The sequence below is a fragment of the Erythrolamprus reginae genome, chromosome 5, assembly GCF_031021105.1.
Source record: "Erythrolamprus reginae isolate rEryReg1 chromosome 5, rEryReg1.hap1, whole genome shotgun sequence".
Classification (NCBI taxonomy): Eukaryota; Metazoa; Chordata; class Lepidosauria; order Squamata; family Dipsadidae; genus Erythrolamprus; species Erythrolamprus reginae.
The window spans coordinates 116,230,932-116,257,039 of NC_091954.1; the positions used below are offsets into that span (position 1 = coordinate 116,230,932).

Below are 26,108 nucleotides of genomic sequence, written 5' to 3' on the forward strand. Positions count from 1 at the left end.
TCTCGAGAAAATGTTAGTGGGGAAACAGGAGAACGGCAAAATGTTAGTGGGGAAACAGGAGAACGGCACACATTTATGGGGGCGGTGATCAGGTGGGGGTTCCAACATACCATCATTACCACTGCTGATGCGCGCACAGTTCTGGTTGACTGGCAGGCACGCGCATCGGAGCAAGATTTGGCTTCTGCGCATGCGCAGGCATCAAATCTCGCGAGAAAATGTGTAGGCACGTGAGATTTTGGCAATTTTAAAGCAAAAAAAAAGACCAAAAATCGCTGAAATCTTGCACGCGGGTCCTCTCGCAAGATTTTGCTTCCTGGGCATGCTCAGAAGCAAAATCTCACCAGGACGCGCATACCCGACTGCGCACACATAACAATTTTCACTACCAGTGCGCAGAGTGGCCCTGTACCAGTAAGGAACCTATTACTGGCAGTGATGCAAGGGAGAAGCTGAGAGGACCAAAGCCCCTTCTCGATTCCTTAAAAGGATCCGTGCGCGAGAACGCACACATGCCAACTCACACTTTTCTCCCTGTCCATCTGAAAGGTCTCTCTGGTAAGAGAAATAATGTCGGTCAGCTTGCAAATTGGACAATGTTCCAGCAAGAGGGAAAATTGGTGTTTTTGTCCCCACTAGCTGGAAACCCTCTTTGTAATGGCCCCATTCCTTCAGCTGTTTCTGTCTCCAGCCCTTCTAAGCCATTGTGGCCCCTGGATCAGAGTTATTTATTATTTATTTATTAAATTTGTATGCCGCCCCTCTCCGTAGACTCGGGGCGGCTCACAGCAGTGATAGAAACAATGTACAATACAAATCTAATAATACGAAGTTAAAAACCCATAATTTAAAAAACATGCACACAACACACCATACAGAAATTATATAGGCCTGGGTAATATATTTCCATTCCCCCATGTCTGACGGCAGAGGTGGGTTTTAAGGAGTTTACGAAAGGCAAGGAGGGTGGGGGCAATTCTGATCTCTGGGGGGAGTTGGTTCCAGAGGGCCGGGGCCGCCACAGAGAAGGCTCTTCCTCTGGGTCCCGCCAAATGACATTGTTTAGTCGACGGGACCCGGAGAAGGCCAACTCTGTGGGACGTAACCGGTCGCTGGGATTCGAAGGCGGTCCCGGAGATAATTGTTGGAAACCCCCTTACACACACACACGCACAACTGGGTCTCCAACCCCGGCAACTTGAAAACTTGTGGACTTCAACACAAGCTGCAAACAAGGGGTTCCAGATACCTGGTAGAGGGGGCCTTGGATTCTGCCTCCCCTGGAGACCTGTAGCTTTGAAATAACCTGGACAAAGTAGGTTGGGAAGTAAGGAGGTCATCCATGGCTGGGAAGTTTGTGGCTGGCCAGGTGAGATTTCTGGAAGGTTGCATGGCCGTTCCTAAGTGACTCTGGGGAGACTCGGTGAAAACCATAGTTATAATCTCACTTGAGGATAGAATGTTTAAGAAAGGTTGCAGATTCCAAAGGCCCATAGAGAGAGAGGAGGATCTATCCTGATTTACAGGATTCTCCAAGGGGCACCATTTTATTTGACTTTAAGGTTGCGCATCCATTTTACCTGCATTCACCTAAGCTTCCCTTATGTTCTGCCGGGCTCTATGGTAGGAGTCTCCCGAAAATTCAAGGGTACAAATTTCAGACACACACACACTTGAAAGTGCAAAAACAACGTTCTTTATCACAAAATTCAAAAGAAACAAAGCACCCTTTTTGTATTGCAAAGAGCACTCATCCCAAAACAACCTGGTAGTCTGTACAATCGCCTTAATCAGTCCTTAAGTACTTAGCTAGCAGCGTGCCCTCCACAACCAGCTCTCCGATGGCTGATAGACACAAAAAAACTGGGGGCATTTTATCCCTGGGGCAGATATTAACATCACAACTCAGCTTTCTGAGCAGAGCAGCGCAGGGGGGAAAATGAAATTAATCCATCAATATTGGCACAGCAGGAAGGATTTGCAGCAATACAACTTTCTTTGCCGTTTGGAGCCGGTGTCTCCAACCTTGGCAACTTTTAAGACTTGTGGACTTCAATTCCCAGAATTCCCCAACCAGCATAGCTTACTCTCTTATCCCTTTCTCTGCAATCTCTCCACTTTGGGTGGTAAGAGAAAAAGCTGGCTGAGGAATTCTGGGAGTTGAAGTCCACAGCTCTTAAAAGTTGCCAAGGTTGGAGACCCCTGGCTTAGACAACCTCTGGAGATCCGTTTCCTTGGATGGCTACTGATGAGGTGGTCCTCTTGCGTGCAACTTCTACAGGGCTGCAGAAAGAACATGCTGGAACAGAGCTGCTCAACCGTGCCCGCTTGAAGACAGGTGGACTTCAACTCCCAGAATCCCCCAGCCAAACTCCCAATTCTGGGAGTCCACCCATCTCCAAGAGGCCGTGGTTGAAAAACGCTGTTTTTACAACTCAGAAGATGCAAAATGGAACAATAAATTGAAACTCAAGGCAATTGATTCTTCCTTCACTCAACATCCATTCTGGTGGAACGTCGCTCGCCTCCCTGGATAAATTTGCACAATTTTTTTCCTAAAAAGGTCTCTTTTTCTCAGCTTTGTGGCCAAGCGATGCAGAATATCAACTTAAATCCCCAATGTCATTAATCTGAATAGTTTTAACCGAAGGAGACCTGATCTCTCCCTGATAATTACATTTATATTAAGTGTATTAATGATGGTTTTGGTCCTGTCCACCCTTTTAAAAAAAATTCGGACTCCCTGCGCACTTCTTTTAAATGCACTTGGGGGATCACAAACGCACACCGCGAGGGTTTTTTTTCAGCATTTTCCTTCCACTGTGTTGCTTCACGCAAATGTATGAAAACTTTGGGAAAATCCAGAATGTTTATTTCTCTGAGAAGCACTGATTCAGTTTTACAAAAAACCAGCAAGGAAGGCAGTAGGTTCTAAAGGGTTCTCTCTAGAAATACCAGAAAGTACCCCAAAAAAATGCACAGAAAGGGGATTTAGGATGCTAAATGGTGCTCGGAGCTGTCTGAGCTATGGATTTAATGCCCATTTGGCAAAAAAACCACCCACGTTTATTATCTGTCTTGACGTAATTTTTTTTTTTGGAAAATAAACAAAACCGAACAGCACATTGGTTGAACCTGGAAATCCATGCATTATTCCAGTAAAGTATAACCATAGAAATGTCATCTATAATAAAACAACAACAATAATAAGCAGCCTACGTCTCTGGTGTGTTTACGGTCAGTGGAGCATTTCACAACTAAAATCTATATTAATAAAAATGTAAATGTATCTTTGTTAGGCGGAGCTAATCTTGAAAAGTACTTCACCGATTGCTTTGAAATTTTGACACAGCGTTCCATTCAAATACAGCCCTTATGATATACCTATATTATATAGATATCACACCTGTGACAGGTAAAAACTGTCCAAAAATGTAGAATTCCCTGGTGAAAAACATAGGTGCATTTTGATTGGCTGGTGAAAAGGTAGTTGCTTTGCATAGAGACTGGTGACGAACATAGCAGGTACGTTTTGATTGGCTGCTGATCAACTGCCATGTTGATCAATGCCACAGGAAAGTATTCTCAGAAAATAAAGGAACCAGATTTGGCTGCAAACCCTGCGAGGTAGGTCGGTCTTATCATATTTTGGCCAGTCTCTTAAACCAGGGGGAGGACAGGGAGCGAGAGAGAGATGTACAAATGTCAGCTTGGATTGACCCAAGAACCCTGCATGGTAGGCCAATCTTATCATATTTTGGAAGATGGGTCGGGCCAGTGTCTTAAACTAGGGATGGACAGGGAAGGAGAGAGATGTATAAATGTCACCCTGCTCTCTAAGGTTAAGCCCCTTAAACTATAATATAATTGAGCAGGGGGTTGGGACTAGAACATATCCAAGGTCCCTTCCAACTATTATTCTGAATAAATTGAGCAGGGCGTTCAAAAATTAAAATGAGCGCTTTCTTATTTTTCTTTTCCACTTAACCAGACTGAGCTACCGCAACATGTCACCCGGTACAGCTAGTACTTTATTAAAACAATACAATAAATTTGCAGGAAAGGCTTGATGGGATGATAGCTGTACCAATCCCTCCCAAAATGATAGTCCTCGACTTACAACCGTTGTCCAATCGACTGTTTTTCCCATGGATGACCGTTGCTGCATCTCCCATGGTCACGGGATCAAAATTCAGAGGCTTCCTAACTGGTTTGTATTTATGACCGTCACAGTGTCCCAGGGTCACACAATCCCATTTTGCGACCCGACGAGCAAAGTCAAGAGAGGAAGCCAGATTCACATAACAACCGTGTTACTAATTTAACAAAATCTAGAACTCACCCGCCACCCTGTGATTGGCCAAAAATCTAGAATTCACTCTCTCCTAGTGATTGGTCGTCACCCATCTGGGTGTCGGGCGCCCTTCCATTCAAAGTCCAGGAAAGAAAGACCCCAACTCCTTGTTGACAGAGATGAGTACTTTTACTAGAAAACTGATAGCAACAAAAGGAAAGCAAGATCTGAGTGTATATCCAAAAAAGTCCCCAACTCTCCACTCATAACTGTTATGCCGGGCTTCACGTTACGAGCCCCAATTAAGTCAGGAAGGTAAATTCAAACACACACGCTGTTGTAAAGTAAACAAAAGCAGTTTATCCAAAATAAAGCACTTTAAACTGAGCAAATTAGCTCACACAGATAACAGTCCTTGAAAGCTGTGAGAGACAAAAACAAACAGAGCAGATAAGAGCAGTTGTGAGAGCGTCACAGCCAAACCTCTTCGAGTGAGTCCACAAGATTTATTTAGCTGTGAAATATCCCAAAAAAGTCTGTGAAAGTCCAGGAACAAAGCAAACACGATGTATCCTTCTCCAAACAGATAAACTCCCACATGTGCTCTCTGCAACACTGGTAATTTATCAGCAACCCCCATTAGCCTAATTGCCTCAGCCACAGGTGTTCTCCGTTATCTCCTATGATACCTGCGCAGTTGGTCCCTTCTAGCCATGAGCATGCCCATTCTGGCATCTATCCACCGATCCTCCTCCTCCAAGTCTGATGACCCACTAATGGGGTCATTCACTAATGGGCTGGCTGCATCCATCTCTCTATCTGATTCTTCTTCTCCCCCAGCGTCTGACCTAGGCAATGACTCTTCACTGTCCGAAGCTGCCTGGCGACAAGTCTCTGGGAACCTGAGGATTCTCCTAAGCCAACATCCAAATTCCCCGTTGCAGGAGCTGGCCCAGAGCCAACCACAACAATAACCCCCTGGGTAAATCATCCAATCTGTGTCCCAAGCAGTAGCGGGTTGCTACCGGTATGCTAAAGGACGTCACAATGGTAGCGATAGCTGTGCAGCGCATGCAGCTTCAGTTGCGTTTGTGCATGCCCCAGCATGTTTTTGCTTCCGTGCATGTGCAGGAAGTAAAATCTCACAAGGGGACACGCACGCAAGAGATTTCGGCAGAGAAGCAGAAAATTTCCAAAATCTTGCACGCGCATGCATTGCCTCACGAGATTTTGCTTCCCTGTGCATTCACAGATGCAAAAACATGCTGGGACATGCGCACATGCATGCAATATAACTGAAGCTGGGCATGCAGCGCCATGGTAGCGGCGGTAATAGGAATCCGCCCATGGTCTCAAGGTGTCAGATGGGTGCGCTGGCCGATTGGGCTTCCACATCTGATCCGTCGAAGCCGTTGACCTTGAGCAGGCTGGAAACGTGTCCATGTAACGTGGTAGTATATGAGAAGAACTTTCCTCCATAGGTCCCTAATCGAACACGAGAAGAGGCTTCTCCGGCGCAGCTTCCCAACTCCCAAATATACAACCTTCCCCCACCCCCTGTTTCTATGGCAGCCCAAGCAAGCAGGCGGTGTGGAGGGATTCATGTCTAAGGGGAACTAGAACTCACGCTCTCCTGGTTTCTATCCTGGCGTCTCAATTAGTAGCTCAAGCTTCCTTTTGTTCTGCAAACAGTGAGTATCTTTTATTAGTATTATTATTATTATTATTATTATTATTATTATTATTATTATTATTGTCCTTTAGAAAGGGGGGGGAGAAGCCCGTGTCTCCCAGTGTTGACGGACGAGGGGCCTCCCGCTGAGGCTACGAAGAGAAGCGTTGAGGACTGTATTTCCTCTCAAACTGGGCGACATCGAATTTCCTCTTGCAACCGGCGTAATTCATGTAGCGGATCTTGCCAAAGACCGCCCGCTCGGCCCATCCTTGGTCGTGGATCCCACAGATGGACCACATGCAGCCTAGAAGAGAGAGAGAGAGAGAGAGAGAGAGGCTTGGCCAAAGACAGTATTTAATCTAATCCAATTTAATCTATAATCTAATTTACTCTAATCCAGAAAGATATGTGTCGAAGTGACACACTCTATTGACATACACAATCTATAACAACGTAATATAATCGTAACAACCACCATCCTGTTTAATGGAGGGCAGAGAGGCTGAGTCATGGGTCCTTTCCATCAAATAATAATAATAATAATAATAATAATAATAATAATAATAATAATATATTAGACTTGTATGCTACCCCTCTCCGAAGACTCAGGGCAGCTCACAGCAGCAATAAAACAATACAATACAAATCTAATGGTCAAAACCATAACTAAAAACCCACTATCTTAAAAAACAATACTGTATAGTCATAACCACACATAACTCTCAATGGTCAGAGAAGGAGATACATTATTTGCCCCATGCCTGGCGACATAGATAGGTCCTGCGGAAGATGAGGAGGGTAGTTCGAATCTCTGGGGGGAGTTGATTCCAGAGCGCCGGGGCCGCCACAGAGAAGGCTCTTCCCCTAGGCCCCGGCAGACGACATTGTCAATTCAATTTGCTGTGTGCAAAATAGTATATGTACCTGCTGTGTACGAATAAGAGAATATATTATATTGCTGTGTCCTCGGAGAGGGGCGGCATATAAATTTAATAAATAATAAATAATAATAATGTGTACCTGCTGTGTGCGAATAAGAGAACATAATGTATTTGCTGTGTGCTAATAAGAAAATACACTATATTGCTGTGTGCGAAATAGTATATGTACCTGCTGTGTGCGAATAAGAGAATATATTATATTGCTGCGTGCTAATTGGTCTAATGTACTTGCTGTGTGCTAATATTGCTATGTGCTAAATCAGGGGTAGGCAAAGTTGGCTCTTCTATGGCTTGTGGACTTCAACTCCCAGAATTCCTGAGCCAATCATGCTAGCACAGGAATTCTGGGAGTTGAAGTCCACAGGTCACAGAAGAGCCAACTTTGCCAACCTACATGCTAAATGATATGGAAATGTGTGTATTATGGACTGTATTATGGTTAGTGTGCAATATTAATAATATTGTATACATTGTAAATAATATTTATATCTTTAAAATAGCGGTCTGTGTTATTGCCTGAACAGCCACCACTGCCCCCATATCCTCTGTTTCAAATACAGCATTTCTATCATTGGGTATAAGCCCAGTGTGGATTGCTAACGCCTTTCCACTCTAATAGTAAAATAAAATAAAAATAAATTCCTTGAGTGACCTCTCAGCCTCTCCGTTACTCACCGACATAACCGTTGGGGTCTCGGCCATCCAATTCGTAGCGGTCATTCAGGTAGATACTAAACTGCAGGGCCTCCTCGGGTGATCTGGTCCATTCCAAGATCTTCTTGGCCCAGTACATCCTCAGGAAGCCATGCATCTTCCCTTCATGAACCATCTGGAGCTGGAGATGGAGGAAAGTGTTCTATCCAAGTGATGAAACCCCCAAGAAATGGGTCCACACGCAACGCTTTGACAAAATTTAAGCATGTACAGTGTTCCCTCAATTTTCGCGGAGGATACGTTCCGAGACCACCCGCGAAAGTCGAATTTCCGCGAAGTAGAGATGCAGAAATAAATGCACTATTTTTGGCTATGAACAGTATCTCAATCCTCCCCTTAACACTTTAAACCCCTGAATTGTAATTTCCCATCCCCTTAGCAACCATTCAGATTATCCAGTCAGCGAAGCAGTGGAAGTGATGTGCCGGGACGTGTCATCACGTTTATTTATACAGAGGGGGTGTTTTTCTATCTCTATGGCTTCCATGATTATTCTTTTATATACGTGTTATGTTTTGGAAAGTAACTTCGAAAAAACTAAATTACTTTCCAAAACAGAACACGTATACAAAAGAATTATCATGGGAGCCATAGAGATAGAAAAACACCCCCTCAGCGTGAACAAACGATGACACGTCCCGCCTACCAGAGATTTGGAAACCAGCCCTAAACAAAAAAACATATCATAATCATCACCATGTCAATCCTTCAACTAAATGTGATTCCACCAACCAATCAAATCATTAAAACATAGCCACCCAATCTACTTGCTACATTCAAACCAAATCTCCACCCCTACCACTATTTATAAGGAACAAATGGCAGTTGCAAACAAACTATATTTACAGCAGCACGAAGCTTACAACTTCAGCCTTATGATGGTGAATGTGATTTCACCGAAACGTCGCATAGACATGTAAAATATTACACAGGGCAAAACCCGAACTCAGAACAATCTACATACATACATATATATATATATATATATATATATACACCCACTAAAACCCTCATTGTGTATTGGACAAAATAAATAAATAAATAAATATATATATATATATATATATTTATACCCACCCACCCACCCACCCCCCAAAAAAGAAGGCCACAAAACCCTACTCAAATGCCACTAACCAGGATCTCCTAACCATGGTTCCTCTTGATGTCGGCCTACCTGAGCCGCGTTCCACAGGGGGTCGTGTGTCTTCCCTTCTTCTAGTTGCTCCAGTGTGTACAGGTGAGGCCTCTTGTCCTTGGAGTGGAGCTTCAGGGTGGTCTTGGCCCAGTCATAAGCACCTGTGGAAGAATACATACGCATGTGGCGTATTCCCACTCCGACGCGCGCAACCGCACTGTAGCGGCGGTCAGCAGGAACCCCCGCCTGAGCACAGGATTATGGACATTACGGAGGCCTTCGCCCAAACTGTTTACGCTTTGGTAAGGTCATTGGGCCTACACGTCTCGTATGAGCTCAGAAAATGGTGCCAGGCCGAAGCCATCGTTTGAGTTGGAGACTTTGGCCTGCCACTGTATTCGTGCTGTGGGAATTTGGGAGGGGCTGCTGCATGAGGGATGAAGAGGTGGAGCCGTAAAAAATTCCTTCTAGATTCTCAAGGTCATCCTTTGTTCAACACTTGCCCGGAATCTGATGGGAGTAATGGACACATTGGCAGAATACAACTGGTCAATGTGATGAACTTGGGGGTGTGGGAACAAGGGAATGAACTTTAAACTGGGTAGAGAAACCCTCGTAGTTTTAGATTCGGGTTTCTCACAGATTTGCCAACATGGTTCTGTTAATAAATTGGAATTTTGAGGAATTAATTTACTTATTTATCTATTTAATTCAACTTTTATGCCGCCCAATCCTGAAGGACTCAGGGTGGTTTACAACAATATAAAATGCAAAAAAACAATTTAAAAGAAGTCAAATATACAATCTAACAATAAAACCCAGATATATTTTTTTTCTGGGTAAAAGTTTTTTATTTTTTCTCCACTTTTAAACAGTGCAATATTATATACCTTCAATCTTCAATACAATACAGTGAATTTAAATTTATATTTGGTATTTATCATCCAACAATATGCTGCCTCCTTTACTTTTATCACCTGGAAAACTTTCATGTAAACTTTTTCAATATCATTATGCAAACTTACAATACTATTTGCTATTACATCTCATCTATTTGCTTTCACATTATCTATTAAATTTTATTACATTTAGGCCAAAGTGGTTATTTTCAAATATCATACATAGTAAAACCCAGATTAAAACCCATAATAAAGTAAATAGTCAGCATATAGAATGCTACGCCTCATACTCCGATTTAATTTTGGATGCAATTTGGAACCCTGACAGATGGAGGGTGCCATTACCTTCAACCTTGTCGTAGTTGGGGTTGTAGAAACAGAAGTTATCCGCCAGTTCCCGACGCACCACGGCCTCCTCGACGAAACCTTCCACGGACTCTTTGTACTTGGTGCGATATTTGCGCACCTCCAAAATGGCTCGTTGCACAGACAGCTGACCTGCGAAGGATGAAACTAGAGGTCATCCATCTTACTCACTAAGGGCTACCAGCCTCCGGGCTCTTATATATTTATTATTAAATTCGTACCATGCGAGGAATCAGTTCTAAGTCCTGACCATTAATGGGGTCATTGAAATTTCAAATGAAGTGAATTGTTGAGGACTACCACATTCCCACAAGATGCCGACCCGAGTCTGCAGAGAGGGGCGGCATACAAATCTAATGAATGAATGAATGAATGAATGAATGAATGAATGAATGAATGAATGAATGAATGAATGAATGAATAAATAAATAAATAAATGCCAAACCATGCTGTCCAAACCCATTTTAGCAAACTAGCTTGTTGGCTGGTGGATTCTGGGAGTTGCAATCATATCAAGTAAAACATCAGATTGGGGAAGAGAATTAGAATTGGGATTGGGAATAGAATAGAATAGAATAGAACAGAACAGAAATCTTTATTGGCCGAGAGTGATTGGACACACAAGAAATTGGTCTTTGGTGCAGATGCTCTCAGTGTACATAAAAGAAAATATAGAATAGAACAGAAGAGAACAGAATAGAATTTTATTGGCCAAGTGTGATTGGACACACAAGAAATTTGTGTACATCATCATCATCATCATCATTATTATTATTATTATTATTATTATTATTATTAATTAGATTTGTCTGCCGCCCTTCTCCAAAGACTCGTACATAAAAGAAAAGATACATTTGTCAAGAATCAGGAGGTGCAACACTTAATGATTGTCATAAGTGCATAAATAAGTAACCAGGAAACTATAAATCGTAAGGATAGAAGCAACAGGGCACAGTCATACAGCCATAAATGGGAGGAGGAAGATGATAGGAAGGATGAGAAGATGAATAGGAATAGTAATGCAGCCATAGAATAGAATAGAAAATAGAATAGAAAATAGAAAATAGAAATAGAATAGAATATAGAAATAGAATGGAATTCAAATTCCATTTGACACACAAGTAATTTGTCATTGGTGCATAAGCTCTCGATATGTATTTATTCGTTTTTTATGTATTTATTCGATTTTTATGCCTCATAAGCTCTCAATATACTAAAAGAAAAGATACATTTGTCAAGAACCATGAGGTACAACGCAATGATTGTCAAGGGGGTCAAATAAGCAATGAGGAAACAATATTGGCCTTCTCCAGGTCCCGTCGACTAAACAATGTCATTTGGCGGGTTCCAGGGGAAGAGCCTTCTCTGTGGCAGCCCCGACCCTCTGGAACCAGCTGCCCCCCTGAGATTAGAACTGCCCCCACCCTCCTGGCCTTTCGTAAACTCCTTAAAACACACCTCTGCCGTCAGGCATGGGGGAACTGAGATAACTTCCCCAGGCCTATATTGTTTATGTAGGGTATGTTGTGTGTTTCTTAAATTATGGTTTTTTAGTTTTAATTGTTAGATTTGTATTGTACATTGGGGGTTTTTTCTATTACTGTTGTGAGCCGCCCCGAATCTATGGAGAGGGGCGGCATACAAATTTAATAAATAAATAATAAATATTAATTAAAATCTGAAGTTACAGTCATACAGTTGAATGATGAGAAAAAAACTAATGGTAATAATAGTGCAGCCTTAGTGAATAGTTTGACAGTATTGAGGGGATTATTTCTTTAGTAGAGTAATGGTATTCGGTGTGAAAACTGTTCTTGTGCCAAGTTGTCTCAGTGTGCAGTGCTCTATAGCAGGGGTCCCCCAACGTTTTCTCACAGACTACCAGTCGTCCGCAGATCACTGGTCAGTGACCTGTGGTCATCAACATGAGTCAGTTGCTAAGTGTCTGAATTTTGATCACCCGATTCTGATGATGTTACAAAGGTTGTAACTTGAAAAAGGTCGTGAGTCCCATTTCCCAGACAATGACCACTAAACAAACGGTTGCAAGTTTAGAGCTACCTCTACTCACCAAAGTGGAACCAGGGCGAGAGGTTGCTCAGGGCCGGGCGGTTGGGGGGTCATTCCGGTCCGAGCCGAAGCCCTTCAGCCTGTCCCTTCACAAAGTCTTCCAGCACTTCCAAGCCCGAGGAGGATCCCGGCGTGGCCCACTCCACCTCTTTCACGGAGCGATCCACTTGCAAGCTGGAGTAGCAGGCCTCCCAATTGACCGGCTGCGGGGATTTCAAGCGGAGCAGAGACGCCGGTTGGCGAGAAGGAGAAAGAACATCGAGGTGGAGCAAATCCCAGTACAGTGGTACCTCTACTTAAGAACTTAATTCATTTCGTGATCAGGGTTCTTAAATAGAAATGTTGTTAAGAAGAAGAAGCAATTTTTCCCATAAGAATCAACGTAAAAGCAAATAATGTGTGCAAACCCCTTAGGGAAGGAATAAAAGCTCGGAATTTGGGTGGGAGGAGGAGGAGGAAGAAGAGGAGGAGGAGGAGGACAGTCACTGCTGAAGGAAGAAGGTGAAGTGAGGGGAATCAAAAAACTTCAAAAACTTTAAGACTTAAAAAAAAATAGAGGCTGCCTCCCATACACTGGCTGCTGCTGCTGCTCCCTGCTTCCCCTTCCTCCCCATGCTGAAAGGCTCCCCTCTCCTCTCGCACACTCGCTTTGTAGCCGGCACCTTTCCTTCGCTGTGGTGACTCCTCAGCTGCCCAGAGCGAAAGGAGCATTTCTTTTCTCTGGGCTGTGGCAGAGGTTTATTCCCTGTCTGTTCTGTCGGGCTCTCTGGTAGACTCCTCCCGAGAATTCACAGGTACAAATTTCAGACACACACACGTTTGAAAATTCAAAACAATGTTCTTTATAATGAAAAGTCACTTAACCTAAGCCCTCTTTTGGTATAGCCAAGAGCCCTCGTGTCTCCAAACAAACTGGTAATTTGTACAAGTCCCTTATCAGTTCTGTGATACTTAGCTTGCAGCTGTGAGGCAATTCACAGTCCTTCTTCTTTCACAAAGTGAAACACACTTTGCTTTGGTTTAGTTTCAAAGCGGGGGAAAAATCAGCACACAAAGGTCGAAGTCAGTAAAGCAGTCACGAAACACAATGGCCAAACCCACAGGTTCCTATTTATAGCAGCCTCACTAATGACCACAGCCCCACCCAACCACAGGTGGCCTAATTTTCTTTGATAATAATCTCTCAGTTGTTGCTGGCCTATGCATCGCTCTCCGCATGCGTGGCTGTATCATTAACTCTTGTTCTGAATCCAAGGAGGAGCTAGATAATTGATCTCCTTCTGAGCTGTCTGCCACACTCTCCTCTTCCCTGTCACTCATGTCTTCTTGGTCAGAGGAGCCTTCATCAGCAGATTCCACCGGGGCAAAACAGGCCTGCAGCATGTGGATGTCTCCCCCACATCCACAGTCCTTGGGGCAGGAGCTGGGCCAGAGCTAACCACAACACTGTCCAAGCACCCAGAGAAAGGGAAATGCTTCGTTCTCTCTGGACTGCCAAAGCCTCTTTAAGTGCCACCAAAAGGCTCCTCTGGCAGCCAGAAAAGCCCGAGATGGCCGGGATTAAAAGAGGAATGGCAGGAAACTGACCAGGCATTTTGGGGAAACTTGTTCGGGCTCGGCTTCTTAAGTAGAAAATTGTTCTTAGAAAAGTTTGTAAGTAGAGCTGTTCTTAAGCAGAGGTACCACTGTATCTCTAATGCTTCTATACAGGGGCTAAAGTCCAGGTGCACACGAGAAGATTCAATTAAACCCATTTACTGCTAAATTCTATGCGCAGGAATCTTCTCAACTAATAATGAGCGTTCCCATAACGAATGTTTGAAGTTGCGCCGTCAGCGTCCCCAGTGTTTACGAACTAGGCCCGAAACTACAAATCTTGCAGAACCACCAGTAACAGGTTCCTACAGGTATGGATGAGGACGCTACACCAGTAGTAAAATCTGAGCTTTGGGTCTCTGGCATGTGCGCGCACGTCTCAACAAGATTTTGCTTCTGTGCAACAAGATTGGTTGAATTGGTTGAAAGAAATTCTAAATTATGAATTGGAAATGGGAATAATTAGAGGACAACACCGAAAGGAAATTTACTATTTGACAACGCATGTATTCACAGCAGCAAGATTGGTGTTTGCACAAACCTGGAAAAAAAGGAAATACTGTATAGAATTTATTTATTATTTATTTATTACTTAGATTTGTATGCCGCCCCTCTCCGAAGACTCGGGGCGGCTGCGAGAGCAATCATGGGCTTTCCCAAAAATGCCCATGTAACACCAACACTCTGCAGTCTGCATTGGTTGTCAATCAGTTTCCGGTCACAATTCAAAGTGTTGGTTATGACCTATAAAGCCCTTCATGGCATTGGACCAGAATATCTCCAGGACCGCCTTCTGCCGCACGAACCATAGTTCCCTCTAAGCTGAGCAGTGAGCAATCGCTCACTTAAAAATCATCATCAACTCAGAGTTTTCCAAACCTGCCCAGAAGCCGAGAGGGAAAGAGTGAGAGGGAAGGAGAGAGAGAGGAAGAGAGAGAAACAGATAGAAAAAAGAGAGGAAGGAAAAGAGAAAGAAAAAGAATGGGAGTAAGGAAGAGAGAAAGAAAATCAAAATCTAGTTTGAAACTAGCTCAACTATTTAAGTGGCATTTTGATATTGATAGAGTTGCCCTATTATGAGCTCACTGTTATAGACACACAGTACAGTATTTTATTTTGAATTTCTCTGAGGCAAAACCAGGGTGGGTTTTTAATTTGTTTGTTTATTTATTTATTTATTATTTCTGTGCGCCCAGTCCCAAAGGGACTGCCGCTCAGACACTATACTTCCCCCCCCCCCCCAAAAAAAATTAGAGGGAACACTGGCACGAACCCTAGCGACTGATTAAGTCCCACAGAGTTGGCCTTCTCTGGGTCCTGTCGACTAAACAATGTCGTCTGGCGGGTCCCAGGGGAAGAGCCTTCTCTGTGGCGGCCCTGACTCTCTGGAACCAGCTCCCCCGAGATTAGAACTGCCCCCACCCTCCTTGCCTTCCGTAAACTCCTTAAAACTCACCTCTGCCGTCAGGCATGGGGGAATTGAGGCATTCCCCCCTCATCCCCCGGGCCTATACAATTTATGTATGGTGTGTCTGTGTGTATGTCTGGTTTAATAATGGGGGTTTTTAAATTTTTTTAATTTATTAGATTTGTTGTGAATTGTTTTATTGTATGTTGTGAGCCGCCCCGAGTCTACGGGGAGGGGCGGCATACAAATCTAATAAATAAATAAAATAAATAAATAAATACCAAACGAAGAATTAGGAAAATGCCAGATTGTGCCAAATTAAGCGAACTCACCTATGAATTACAGAATAAACAAAATAAAGATTACCAAACTCTATGGGGGAAACTATATAGCTGGATAGGAAAGAAAAAAGAATCAAATTAAACGTTTAACGTTTAAGAAAAAGAAAAAAATCGTTGAAACAGAAATGTACGGTAATATATTAAGTCGATTAACTTTGTGCTTGTTTTATGTTTGTAAGTATGTTTGTATGTTTTTTTTTCTTTATTTTTGTTTTGTTTTGTGGTTCATTATTAAAATAAAGGGGAAAAAATTAAACAAAATTTTAAAAAAGATTTTGCTTCGGTGCATGAGCATGCAGCAAAATCACATGAGATTTCAGCTATTATTTTTGCTTCCACACATGTGTGGAAGCAAAAAACCCGCTGAGCATGTGAGCATGGGACATGCGCGCACGCGACAGAGATCTGAAGCTGCGTATGCCAGAACAGTGTTTCCCAACCTTGGGAACTTGAAGATATCTGGACTTCAACTCCCAGAATTCCACAGCCAGCATTCGCTGGCTGGGGAATTCTGGGAGTTGAAGTCCAAATATCTTCAAGTTCTCAAGGTTGGGAAACACTGTGCTAGAGGCTGGGCATCACTGCTCTAGGCTGCTTCCTCTCGACTCCACCCCTCCAAATACCGCCACTGCCGTCACCTCGGCCTGAAGCCCAGCGGGGAACGGGTGCTTCACCACAGGGGGAAATTCGGTCAGGAACTCAGCCAAGCGGTCGTGGATCTTCCGCCGAATCGTCCTCGCCCCGTATTCCTGCTTGTCCGAGGCGACCCAACACGGGACAATATTGTGGGCGTCCACCTGAGGACGGGAAACGAAAAAAGCTTGGACCATCAAAAGGCAAGAAGTATTTAGAAACATAGAAACATAGAAGATTGACGGCAGAAAAAGACCTCCTGGTCCATCTCGTCTGCCCTTATACTATTTCTCACTGCGGAGAAAGAAACTGTCGGGAACATTCACAAACATTTTTGTGCAGTTTATGGAGAATCTGAAGTCAACAGAAGTACGGTTAGTCGCTGTGCACAGAGGGTGTCAGGCCATTAGAGGTGATTTGCACAGGGCAGAAATGGAACGGGACGGAGATTATATGGAAAAATAAGGAGTATAGAAGAAACATCATTCTTTCTTGTGTGTAAGTTTCATTGTGTTTAATAAATAATTGTTGAAGAAAAAAAATGTGGTGCATTACATTCTGGGCGACCCTCATATTTGTTAAATAATATTGTACAGTGTTCCCTCGCTTTTCGCGGGGGATGCGTTCCGAGACCACCCGCGAAAGTCGAATTTCCGCAAAGTAGAGATGCGGAAGTAAATACACTATTTTTGGCTATGAACAGTATCACAAGCCTTCCCTTAACACTTTAAACCCCTAAATTACAATTTTCCATTCACTTAGCAACCGTTTAGATTATTACTCACCATATTTATTTATTAAAGTTTATTAAAAAAAAAATTTATTAAAGGCAAACAAAAGTTTGGCGATGACATATGACGTCATCGGGTGGGAAAAACCGTGGTATAGGGGGAAAAAACCCAAAGTATTTTTTAATTAATATTTTTGGAAAACTGTGGTAAAGACTTTCCGTGAAGTTCGAACCCGCGAAAATCGAAGGAACACTGTATATACTACATGTAAGTGGATTGTATTATTGAATTATTACTCGTATCTCTGGGCTATCAGCTGGATATCTACTAGACCTCCACGTTTCCTCTGCGTAGGTGTATCTTTGACTACTCAGAGATAATTCTGCACCTGAGCAAGGGGCACATCACTGGGCAGCCGTTCTTCAATGTCTCGAACCCACTGCAGGGGAACGCGGAGCGGGGAGAAATCCGTCACCACCCCGCCGATGCCGTGTTGGGTCACAAAGCGAGGCAGGGTATCCTTTGCGAAACCAACCAGCAAGTGGAAAGGGATGTCGAGCAGCCGACACTCCTGCAGGATGGGGGGAAAAACAGATTGTCATCAACACACACAACAGGCCGTTCAACACAACGATGGGAGCTTCCGGTTAGCCAAGAGCAAGGGAGACATTAGAGGGGATGCTCGACTTCCGGCTGTTGAGTTGATTCAAAGTTACGACGGCATACTACATGCAGGGGCGACATGCTCCCAATTTGCTCAAGTCTGTCAGTCGACAGGTAGTCGTGAAGGGAGCGTCAGGCTCTGCCCACCTGCCTGGACATCGCCATTTGGGTTCTTTTACCCTCTGCGCAGGAAGGGAGGGAGGGAGGGAGGGAGAGAGAAAGAAAGAAAGGAAGGAAGGAAGGAAGGAAGGAAGAAAAAGGGGGGGAGGGGGGGGAGGAAGGAAGGAAGGAAAGAAAGAAAGAGGAAGGGAGAGGAAGGAAGAAGGGAAAGAAGGAAGAGAGAGAGCAAGGGAGGGAGGGAGGAAGGAAGGAAAGAAAGAGGAAGAGGGCGGAAGGAAGGAAAGAAGGAAAGGAGGGAGCAAGAGAGGGAGCAAGAGAGGGACGGAGGGATGGAGGAAGTCAACAGGGAAGCCACATCCACTTAACAACCATGTTAGTAACTTAACTATGGCAGTGATTCACTTAACAACGGAGGCAAGAAAGATAGTTCAAATTGGAGAAAACGCACTTAAGGACTGTCTGCTTAGCGACAAGAAACTCTGTGCTCCATTTCGGTCGGAAAACAAGGACTACAGTATCTACGGCCATTCCCTTGCTTTGAAATCCCCAGAGCGGAGGAACAGGTAAGTTTCCCCCCCCCCTCCCTGTGCCCGTCCACCCACCCCTTGCCATTACCTCAGCGACTTCCTCCAGGCCTTTGAGCATAAAGCCGAAGTGGCGGATGGTGGCATCCAAGAATTTGGGCACCAGGCAGAAGCAGACTAGCAACGGCAGGCGCTGTTTTAAGGCCAGGCGCTGGGCGTAAAGGAAGGCCCAGTTATCTGCAGGAAGGACACGCTGGTGAGATCACTTACGGTTCCGCAACACAGCAAGATCAACACAGAGGATCATCAGAACTGCAGAAAAAACAATGGCTGCCAACCTGCTTTCCATGGAGGACCTGTAGACTGCGCAAGTCAAAAAGAGGGCTGGGATAATATTGACTGACCCCTCACATCCTGGACATAAACTATTTCAACTCCTACCCTCAAAACGTCGCTACAGAGCACTGAACACCAAGACAACTGGACACAAGAACAGTTTTTTCCCGTACGCCATCACTTTGCTAAACAAAAAATTCCCTCTCACCATTGTCAAACTATTTACTAAGTCTGCACTACTAATGCTACTAGTTTTTTCTCACCATTCTTATCACCCATTTCCTCCCACTTACGACCGTATGACTGTAACTTGTTGCTTGTATCCTTAAGATTTTTATTAATATCGTTTTTTCATTGCTTATTTGTTCCCTATGACAATCATTAAGTGTTGTACCTCACGATTTTAAAAAAAAATTTACCTCATGATTTTTTTAAAAAAATTACCTCACAATTCTTTTTTTTAAGTTTTACCTCATGATTCTTCTTTTAAATTTTTACCTCATGATTCTTGATGAAGGTATCTTTTCTTTTATGTACTCTGAGAGCATCTGCACCAAAGACAAATTCCTCATGTCTCGAGTCACACTTGGCCAATAAAGAATTCTATTCTATTCTATTCAATCATCCCACTAAACACCGAAGCGAGTTTAATTGAGGCAAAGGGTTGCCCTGGTTGCATGAACCCAACCGCAACCTGTCCTGCATTCAGGAAATGGATCAATCACCATTAAGTAGTTTTCTCCAAATGGGATTTCCACTTTTACCTTGAACCCTCTGATCACGAGACATCCAGTACAAGATCCCACGAGCCCCCTCCTTCAGATCAGGTGCTCGGGAGATCAATCGGACCCGTTTCTTGTTGTACGGGAACTCCGCGACCGACGACCCTACATTCAAACGGGCTTCCTTCACCCTCTCGGCCAAGCTCTGGGTTTGAGGTTCTTCCGTTGATTTCAACTTTTTCTTGGCAGTGCCATCATGGCCCGTTTTTTTGCCTCCTTCCAAGCTGTTGGGTGTCGACGTGACTGGTTCGGGCTTCCTCCTCTTCGGAGACATGGCAGCAAATCTAAAACACAGACCTGTGAGAAAAGCCAGTGGAAGATAAGCAGCTGGAGGCACTTTTAATGGAGACACTCATACGAGGGTCGCCCAGAAAGAATGCACCACTTTTTTTTTTCTCAGCCTACAGTAATGGTACAAATGCAAAACTTTAGATATACTGTACATCATTTGAATTGTCAGGAGTGCGTGTGTAAATGTTGCATTTCTTCAGATAGCGTTGCTGCAGCCGCGTTTCGAAATGGTGCCTGTAAGTGTTGTATGTTGCAAGTAGCGTGTAATCATTGAATTTCTCACTGCGGAGAAAGAAACTGTTGGGAACATGTATGTTGCTATGTGAGACCTTTGTTCAGTTTTGCCCCACTTTTACGACTCTTCTCACCAGAGTCGCTGAGTGAATCGCTTCCTTCGTTACGTTAGTCACGCAGTTGTTAAGTGAAACGGGCTTCCCCGTGGACTCTGCTTGTTGGACAGTTGCAAAAGGGGGAATCACGTGACACTGTCAACTGTTGTGGTTAGCTCTGGCCCAGCTCCTGCCCCAAGGACTGTGGATGTGGGGGAGACATCCACCTGCTGCAGGCCTGTTTTGCCCCCGGTGGAATCTGCTGATGAAGGCTCCTCTGACCAAGAAGACATGAGTGACAGGGAGGAGGAGAGTGGGGCAGACAGCTCAGAAGGAGATCAATTATCTAGCTCCTCCTTGGATTCAGAACAAGAGTTAATGATACAGCCACGCATGCGGAGAGCGATGCATAGGCAACAACAACTGAGAGATTATTATCAAAGAAAATGAGGCCACCTGTGATTGGGTGGGGCTGTGGTCATTAGTGAGGCTGCTATAAATAGCAGCCTGTGGGTTTGGCCATTGTGGAGGATTATCTGATCGTTGTGTTTCGTGACTGCTTTACTGACTTTGACCTTTTGTGTGCTGATTTCCCCCCGCTTTGAAACTAAACCAGGGCAAAGTGTGTTTCACTTTGTGGAAGAAGAAGGACTGTGACTTACCTCACAGCTGCAAGCTAAGTATCTCAGAACTGATAAGGGACTTGTACCAATTACCAGTTTGTTTGGAGACGAGTGCTCTTGGCTATACCAAAAGAGGGCTTAGGTTAAGTGAATTTTCATTATAAAGAACATTGTTTTGAATTTTCAAACGTGCGTGTGTCTGAAATTTGTACCTGTGAATTTTTGGGAGGATTCTACCAGAGAGCCCAACAGAACAGCCAACTGTCATAAATGTGAGGCAATTGCCAAGCCTCTAAATGTTAAACCACACGAACACGGGGATGTTGCAAATGGTTGTAAGTGTGAAAAATGATCCTTTATGTCAGTGCCGTTGTAACTTTGAACCAGCAGTGGGCTATGAGCTGGAACGTCAAATTGTGCTCGCCGCGACAGATCATAGGTTCCTGCGGGACCAGCGCGATTTTGCTCCCGCACCTGTGGAGGTAGCAAAATCGCGCACAGAGGCGAAGGTGCGTCCATGTTTTGGTGAGGTATTTTTACCTTCCGCGCATGCCAAAACACGGACACACCTGCGGCTCTGTGCGCAATTTTGCTACCTCCACAGGTGTGGAAGCAAAACCACACTGGCCCCACAAGAACTTACGAGCCGCGGCAGCGAGCACAATTTAGCGTTCCAGCTCGTAGCCCACAGCTGCTTTGAACCGTCACTAAGCGAACCGTTGTAAGTCGAGGACTACCTGCATAAAGACATCTCACAGGGGCTTTCCCCACAAATATCCCCTAACTAGCTGGTATGTTGGGGGTTTTTTTTTGTTGCAAATAGTAATTTTATTTTTCTCCAACATAGAATAAAAAAACAATACATAAGTACAAACACTAAAACCATGCTTAAAGTAAAACATATAAAAAAAATTTCTTTTTTCTATTAATCATTCAGTGGAGGCTTATTTTCTTCCATTTAAAAAAAAAATTCTTAAAACTGAACTATTGTGAAGCAATTTGATGTTGTTGGTATTTTACTTTGTATTGTGATTGGAGAAAAAAATGAAAAATTCTTTGCTGAAAGAAAAAACATTCTATAGAATTTATAGAATATTATCACTTTTTTAAAAAAAGAAAAACCTCAAAAAAACGACAATCTTTTTCCCACCTTACATTAAAAAATTACATCAGTATAACCAATATCGAACTCTATATTATGCCCATCTTAATTCAAACTTTCACTTCTACATTAGAGTAATTAATCCAATATCAATTCATCCTGTAATTACTAGAGGTTCTATATATAGTCCTTGGAGATGGATGGCATACAAATCTAATAAAAAAATAATAATAAAATAATAATAATAATAATAATAATATATCTAAAATTTTAAAAATCACTTCTTATCATATATCACATAAACTATATTAGAAACTGGCTGTTGTGTTTGTGTAGGTGTTGTTTGCGTAGGATGTAATTTTCCTTTTTCTCTCTTTTTTTTTAAAAAAAACATTTTTTTGATGTTACAAAGAATATTTCCATGCAAGCAGGCCGTTTAAACCCACCTTCCCTTCAGGCTGCCTCTCCAGATGGATCTGCCCAGAAACCATCATGCTGCTGCTGGGGATGATGGGTGTGGCAGCCCACCCCATTGGGCAAGTCCGGCTATGTTTACACCCGCAGCTGCAGATTGCAGAACTAACAGCAGAAGGCTTAAACAAGCTCTGGAATTTGTCCTAAAGCAAACTTAGCAACTTTGAAGACCGGTGGACTACAACTCCCAGGATTCCTCAAACAGCTATTTTAGTCTATGCTGCGGAGGAGGAATCTTGGGACTTGTAGTCCGGCAGTCTTTAAAGTTACCATGTTTGAAGAAAAAACCCCTCACAACCTCGATTATTTACAACAGGGGTTTCTAACCTTGGACAGCTTTAAGACTTGTGGACTTCGATTCCCAGAATCCCTCAGCCAGCTATGAATGATAGAGTTGGAAGAGGCCAGAAAGGTTATCTAAAGCAGGGGTCTCTAACCCTGGTGACTTTAACACTTGTGGACTTCAACTCCCAGAATTTTCCAGCCAGTTTTGCTAGCTGAAGAATTCTGGGAGTTGAAGTCCACAACTCTTAAAGTGGCCCCTGCTTTGAAAGATGCCTCAAATAAATAAATAAATCCTCTTTTCCATCCTGCTTTTTTAAAAAAATCTTCCCTTCCTGCCTGGGTCTGGTCCCATCACACTCTCTCCTTTAACCGAGCCCAGGAAAAGGCCAAGGAGGCCGACTACAGAGCCCATCTTCCATTCCAGCTCTGCAGCAGAGCCCATCTTCCACTCCAGTTCGGCAATAAAACCCATCCTCCACTCCAGCCCTGCAAACAGACAATCCTTGGCCAGCGCAGAGCGGGGAAAAGAGAAAGAGATATGCCTACAACAACAGCCTTGCAGAGCAGGCCAGGGAGACTTTGACCATCCGCCGCCCCACAGACGGGAGGCGAGAGAAAGCAGAGCCCGGCACGCGGGAAGGAAAGCCGGCCACTCACCCGGCGAAATCTCCGCTGCCTCTTCAGCCGCTCTCTCGCTGGGCCCGCTTACACAACTCCTGGGCGGGGAAAGGGGCGGGGCCGCCACGCCCCCTGCCGCTCGCGCCTTTTCTTTCTTTCTTTTTTTTATGAATGAACTCCCGGAGAGGATGGAACGTTGAGACGTTTTTCTTTTCGAACCTCCTCTGACGTCACTTGTTTGGGCACGTGGTGGGAGAGCACGTGGCGGGAGAGGCTTGGGGCAGCTGCCAGGGGCGGGTTGGACTCCGCCTGAAGGCTTTTGCCCGCTGCAGCGGTGTGTGTGTGTTCGACTCTTCCATGGGCTGCGCTAGGGCTGCCCGGAGGTTAAATAAGCAGGGGCGGAAGGGAGACCACCAGGAAATCCCAGGGCTTCGATTTCGCATCTAAAAGCAGACGATCTGCCTGGGGGGTTTTTTGTGGGGGGGGGGAATGGCAGATCTTTGGAGTCACCACAGGAGCGTCTAAGGAGATGATTGATTGATTGATGATTATTTATTTGATTGATTGATTTCTGTGCCACCCTTCTCCTGAAACTCAGCAACAAAACCAATACAAAATATGCAAGGCGTGTAACATTTAAAATTCTAAAAACATGCAAAGAGTCTATCTTGATTCATATTCTAAAACCCCAGTTAATTTAAAAACCATCCGTCCACATTCATCCTAACATTATAGCAGTGTTTCCCAACCTTGGCAACTTGAAGATATTTGTACTTCAACTCCCAGAAGTCCCCAGCCAGTGAATGCTGGCTGGGGGCTTCTGGGAGTTGAAGTCCAGATATCTTCAAGTTGCCAAGGTTGGGAAACACCGCATTAAAGATTCAATCATGAGCCGGGGTAGACCTTAAAAATTCAGTGGCCTGTTGGCAGAGGTGCATTTTTAAGGCCTTACCGAAGGCTGGGAGGGTGGGAAAAGTACAAATCTCCAGTGGGAGTTGATTCCATATTTGTTTGTTTTTTGTTATTTATTTAAAAAAACACTAAAACCCCTTATTAAAAGCAAACATACACACAAACATACCATGCATAAACTGTATAAGCCTGGGGGAGAAGTCTCAATTCCCCCCTGCCTGACAACAGAGGTGAGTTTTAAGGAGTTTACGAAAGGCAAGGAGGGTGGGGGCAGTTCTAATCTCGGGGTGAGCTGGTTCCAGAGGGTCGGGGCCGCCACAGAGAAGGCTCTTCCCCTGGGTCCCGCCAAACGACATTGTTTAATAATCAACGGGACCCGGAGAAGGCCCACTCTGTGGGACCTAACCGGTTGCTGGGATTCATGCGGCAGAAGGCGGTCCTGGAGATGATGATGATGATGATGATGATGATGATGATAATAATAATAATAATAATAATAATAATAATTTATTAGATTTGTATGCCGCCTCTCTCCAAGGACTCGGAGCGGCTCACAACAGCAACAAAATACAATATGATACAAATCCAATATTAAAACTACAGTAATTAAAAAACCCATTATTACTAAAAAACATTCAATTCTACACAATCACACCATTCTCAAATGCTAGAGTCAGAAAGATGGGGGGGGGGTGATTTTAGTCCCCCCATACTTGGCGGAAAAGATGAGTCTTTAACATCTTGCGAAAGGCAAGAAGAGTGGGGGCAATTCGAATCTCCAGGGGGAGTTGATTCCAGAGGGCCGGGGCCGCCACAGAGAAGGCTCTTCCCCTGGGTCCCGCCAGATGGCATTCTTTAGTTGACGGGACCCGGAGAAGGCCAACTCTGTGGGACCTAATTGGCTGCTGGGATTCGTGCGACAGAATGTATATTGGTATAAACATAAACAAAGAGAAGAGCGTCACCTTCTCTGTGGGGGCTCCGGCCTTCTGGAATCAGTTTCCCCCCCACCCCGGAGATTTGTACTGCCCCCCCTCCTCACCTTCTGTAAGAATTTGAAAACCTATCTATGCCGCCAGACCTAGGGTCACTAGACCCTATCCTCTGGCCAATGAATATGATGTATGTTTGTGGTTCGAATGTGATTTTTTTTTTAATGTTGTAGGGTTTAAGAATGGGTTTTAGAAGAGTTAATCATATTAATTGGATCTTAGAAATTTATGGTATATTGTTTTCTCTGATATGTTGTGATCCGCCCCAAGTCCTCGGAGGCGGGCAGCATACAAATCCAATAAATAAATTGTTGTGGTTAGCTCTGGCCCAGCTCCTGCCCCAAGGACTGTGGATGTGGGGGAGACATCCACATGTTGCAGGCCTGTTTTACTCCCGGTGGAATCTGCTGATGAAGGCTCCTCTGACCAAGAAGACATGAGTGACAGGGAGGAGGAGAGTGTGGCAGACAGCTCAGAAGGAGATCAATTATCTAGCTCCTCCTTGGATTCGGAACAAGAGTTAATGAATGATAGAGCCACGCATGCGGAGAGCGATGCATAGGCAGCAACAACTGAGAGATTATTATCAAAGAAAATGAGGCCACCTGTGGTTGGGTGGGGCTGTGGTCATTAGTGAGGCTGCTATAAAGAGCAGCCTGTGGGTTTGGCCATTGTGGAGGATTATCTGATCATTGTGTTTTGTGCCTGCTTTGCTGACTTTGACCTTTGTGTGCTGATTTCCCCCCGCTTTAAAACTAAACCAGAGCAAAGTGTGTGTCACTTTGGGAAAGAAGAAGGACTGTGAATTGCCTCACAGCTGCAAGCTAAGTATCACAGAACTGATAAGGGACTTGTACAAATTACCAGCTTGTTTGGAGACGAGGGTTCTTGGCTATACCAAAAGAGGGCTTAGTTTAAGTGAATTTTCATTATAAAGAACATTGTTTTGAATTTTCAAACGTGTGTGTGTCTGAAATTTGTACCTGTGAATTTTTGGGAGGAATCTACCAGAGCCTGACAGAACAGTAAATAAATAAATACTGTAAAAGCAAAAAGTACGTACAGGTAAATTGACTCTGTCGATTTTGTGCGCTTCTGTAAGCATCTTGGGCTCCTATCGCTGCAGCATTCCTGCCCCTCGCATTCAGGTAGCGCATTACACTGCGCACTTCGCCATTGGAGGGCAACGGAATGAGGAGGCTCATCTCTAACCTTCCCCACAACACCAGTCGATGATCTAATGACCCCTGGCAC

General features: G+C 44.1%; 1 protein-coding gene across 1 annotated transcript; it reads right to left on the reverse strand.

The window, feature by feature from the left end:
* Positions 1 to 4,631: 4,631 nt before the first annotated feature.
* On the reverse strand, positions 4,632 to 26,026 carry LOC139168267 (deoxyribodipyrimidine photo-lyase-like). The gene is given in 12 exon segments (XM_070753804.1): positions 4,632 to 6,273; positions 7,586 to 7,745; positions 8,799 to 8,920; positions 10,004 to 10,156; positions 12,096 to 12,141; positions 12,144 to 12,179; positions 12,181 to 12,297; positions 16,078 to 16,236; positions 17,192 to 17,374; positions 18,202 to 18,347; positions 19,211 to 19,525; positions 25,918 to 26,026. Coding segments are annotated over 12 exon segments (1,686 nt in total). The 5' UTR covers positions 26,012 to 26,026; the 3' UTR covers positions 4,632 to 6,118.
* Positions 26,027 to 26,108: the final 82 nt, after the last annotated feature.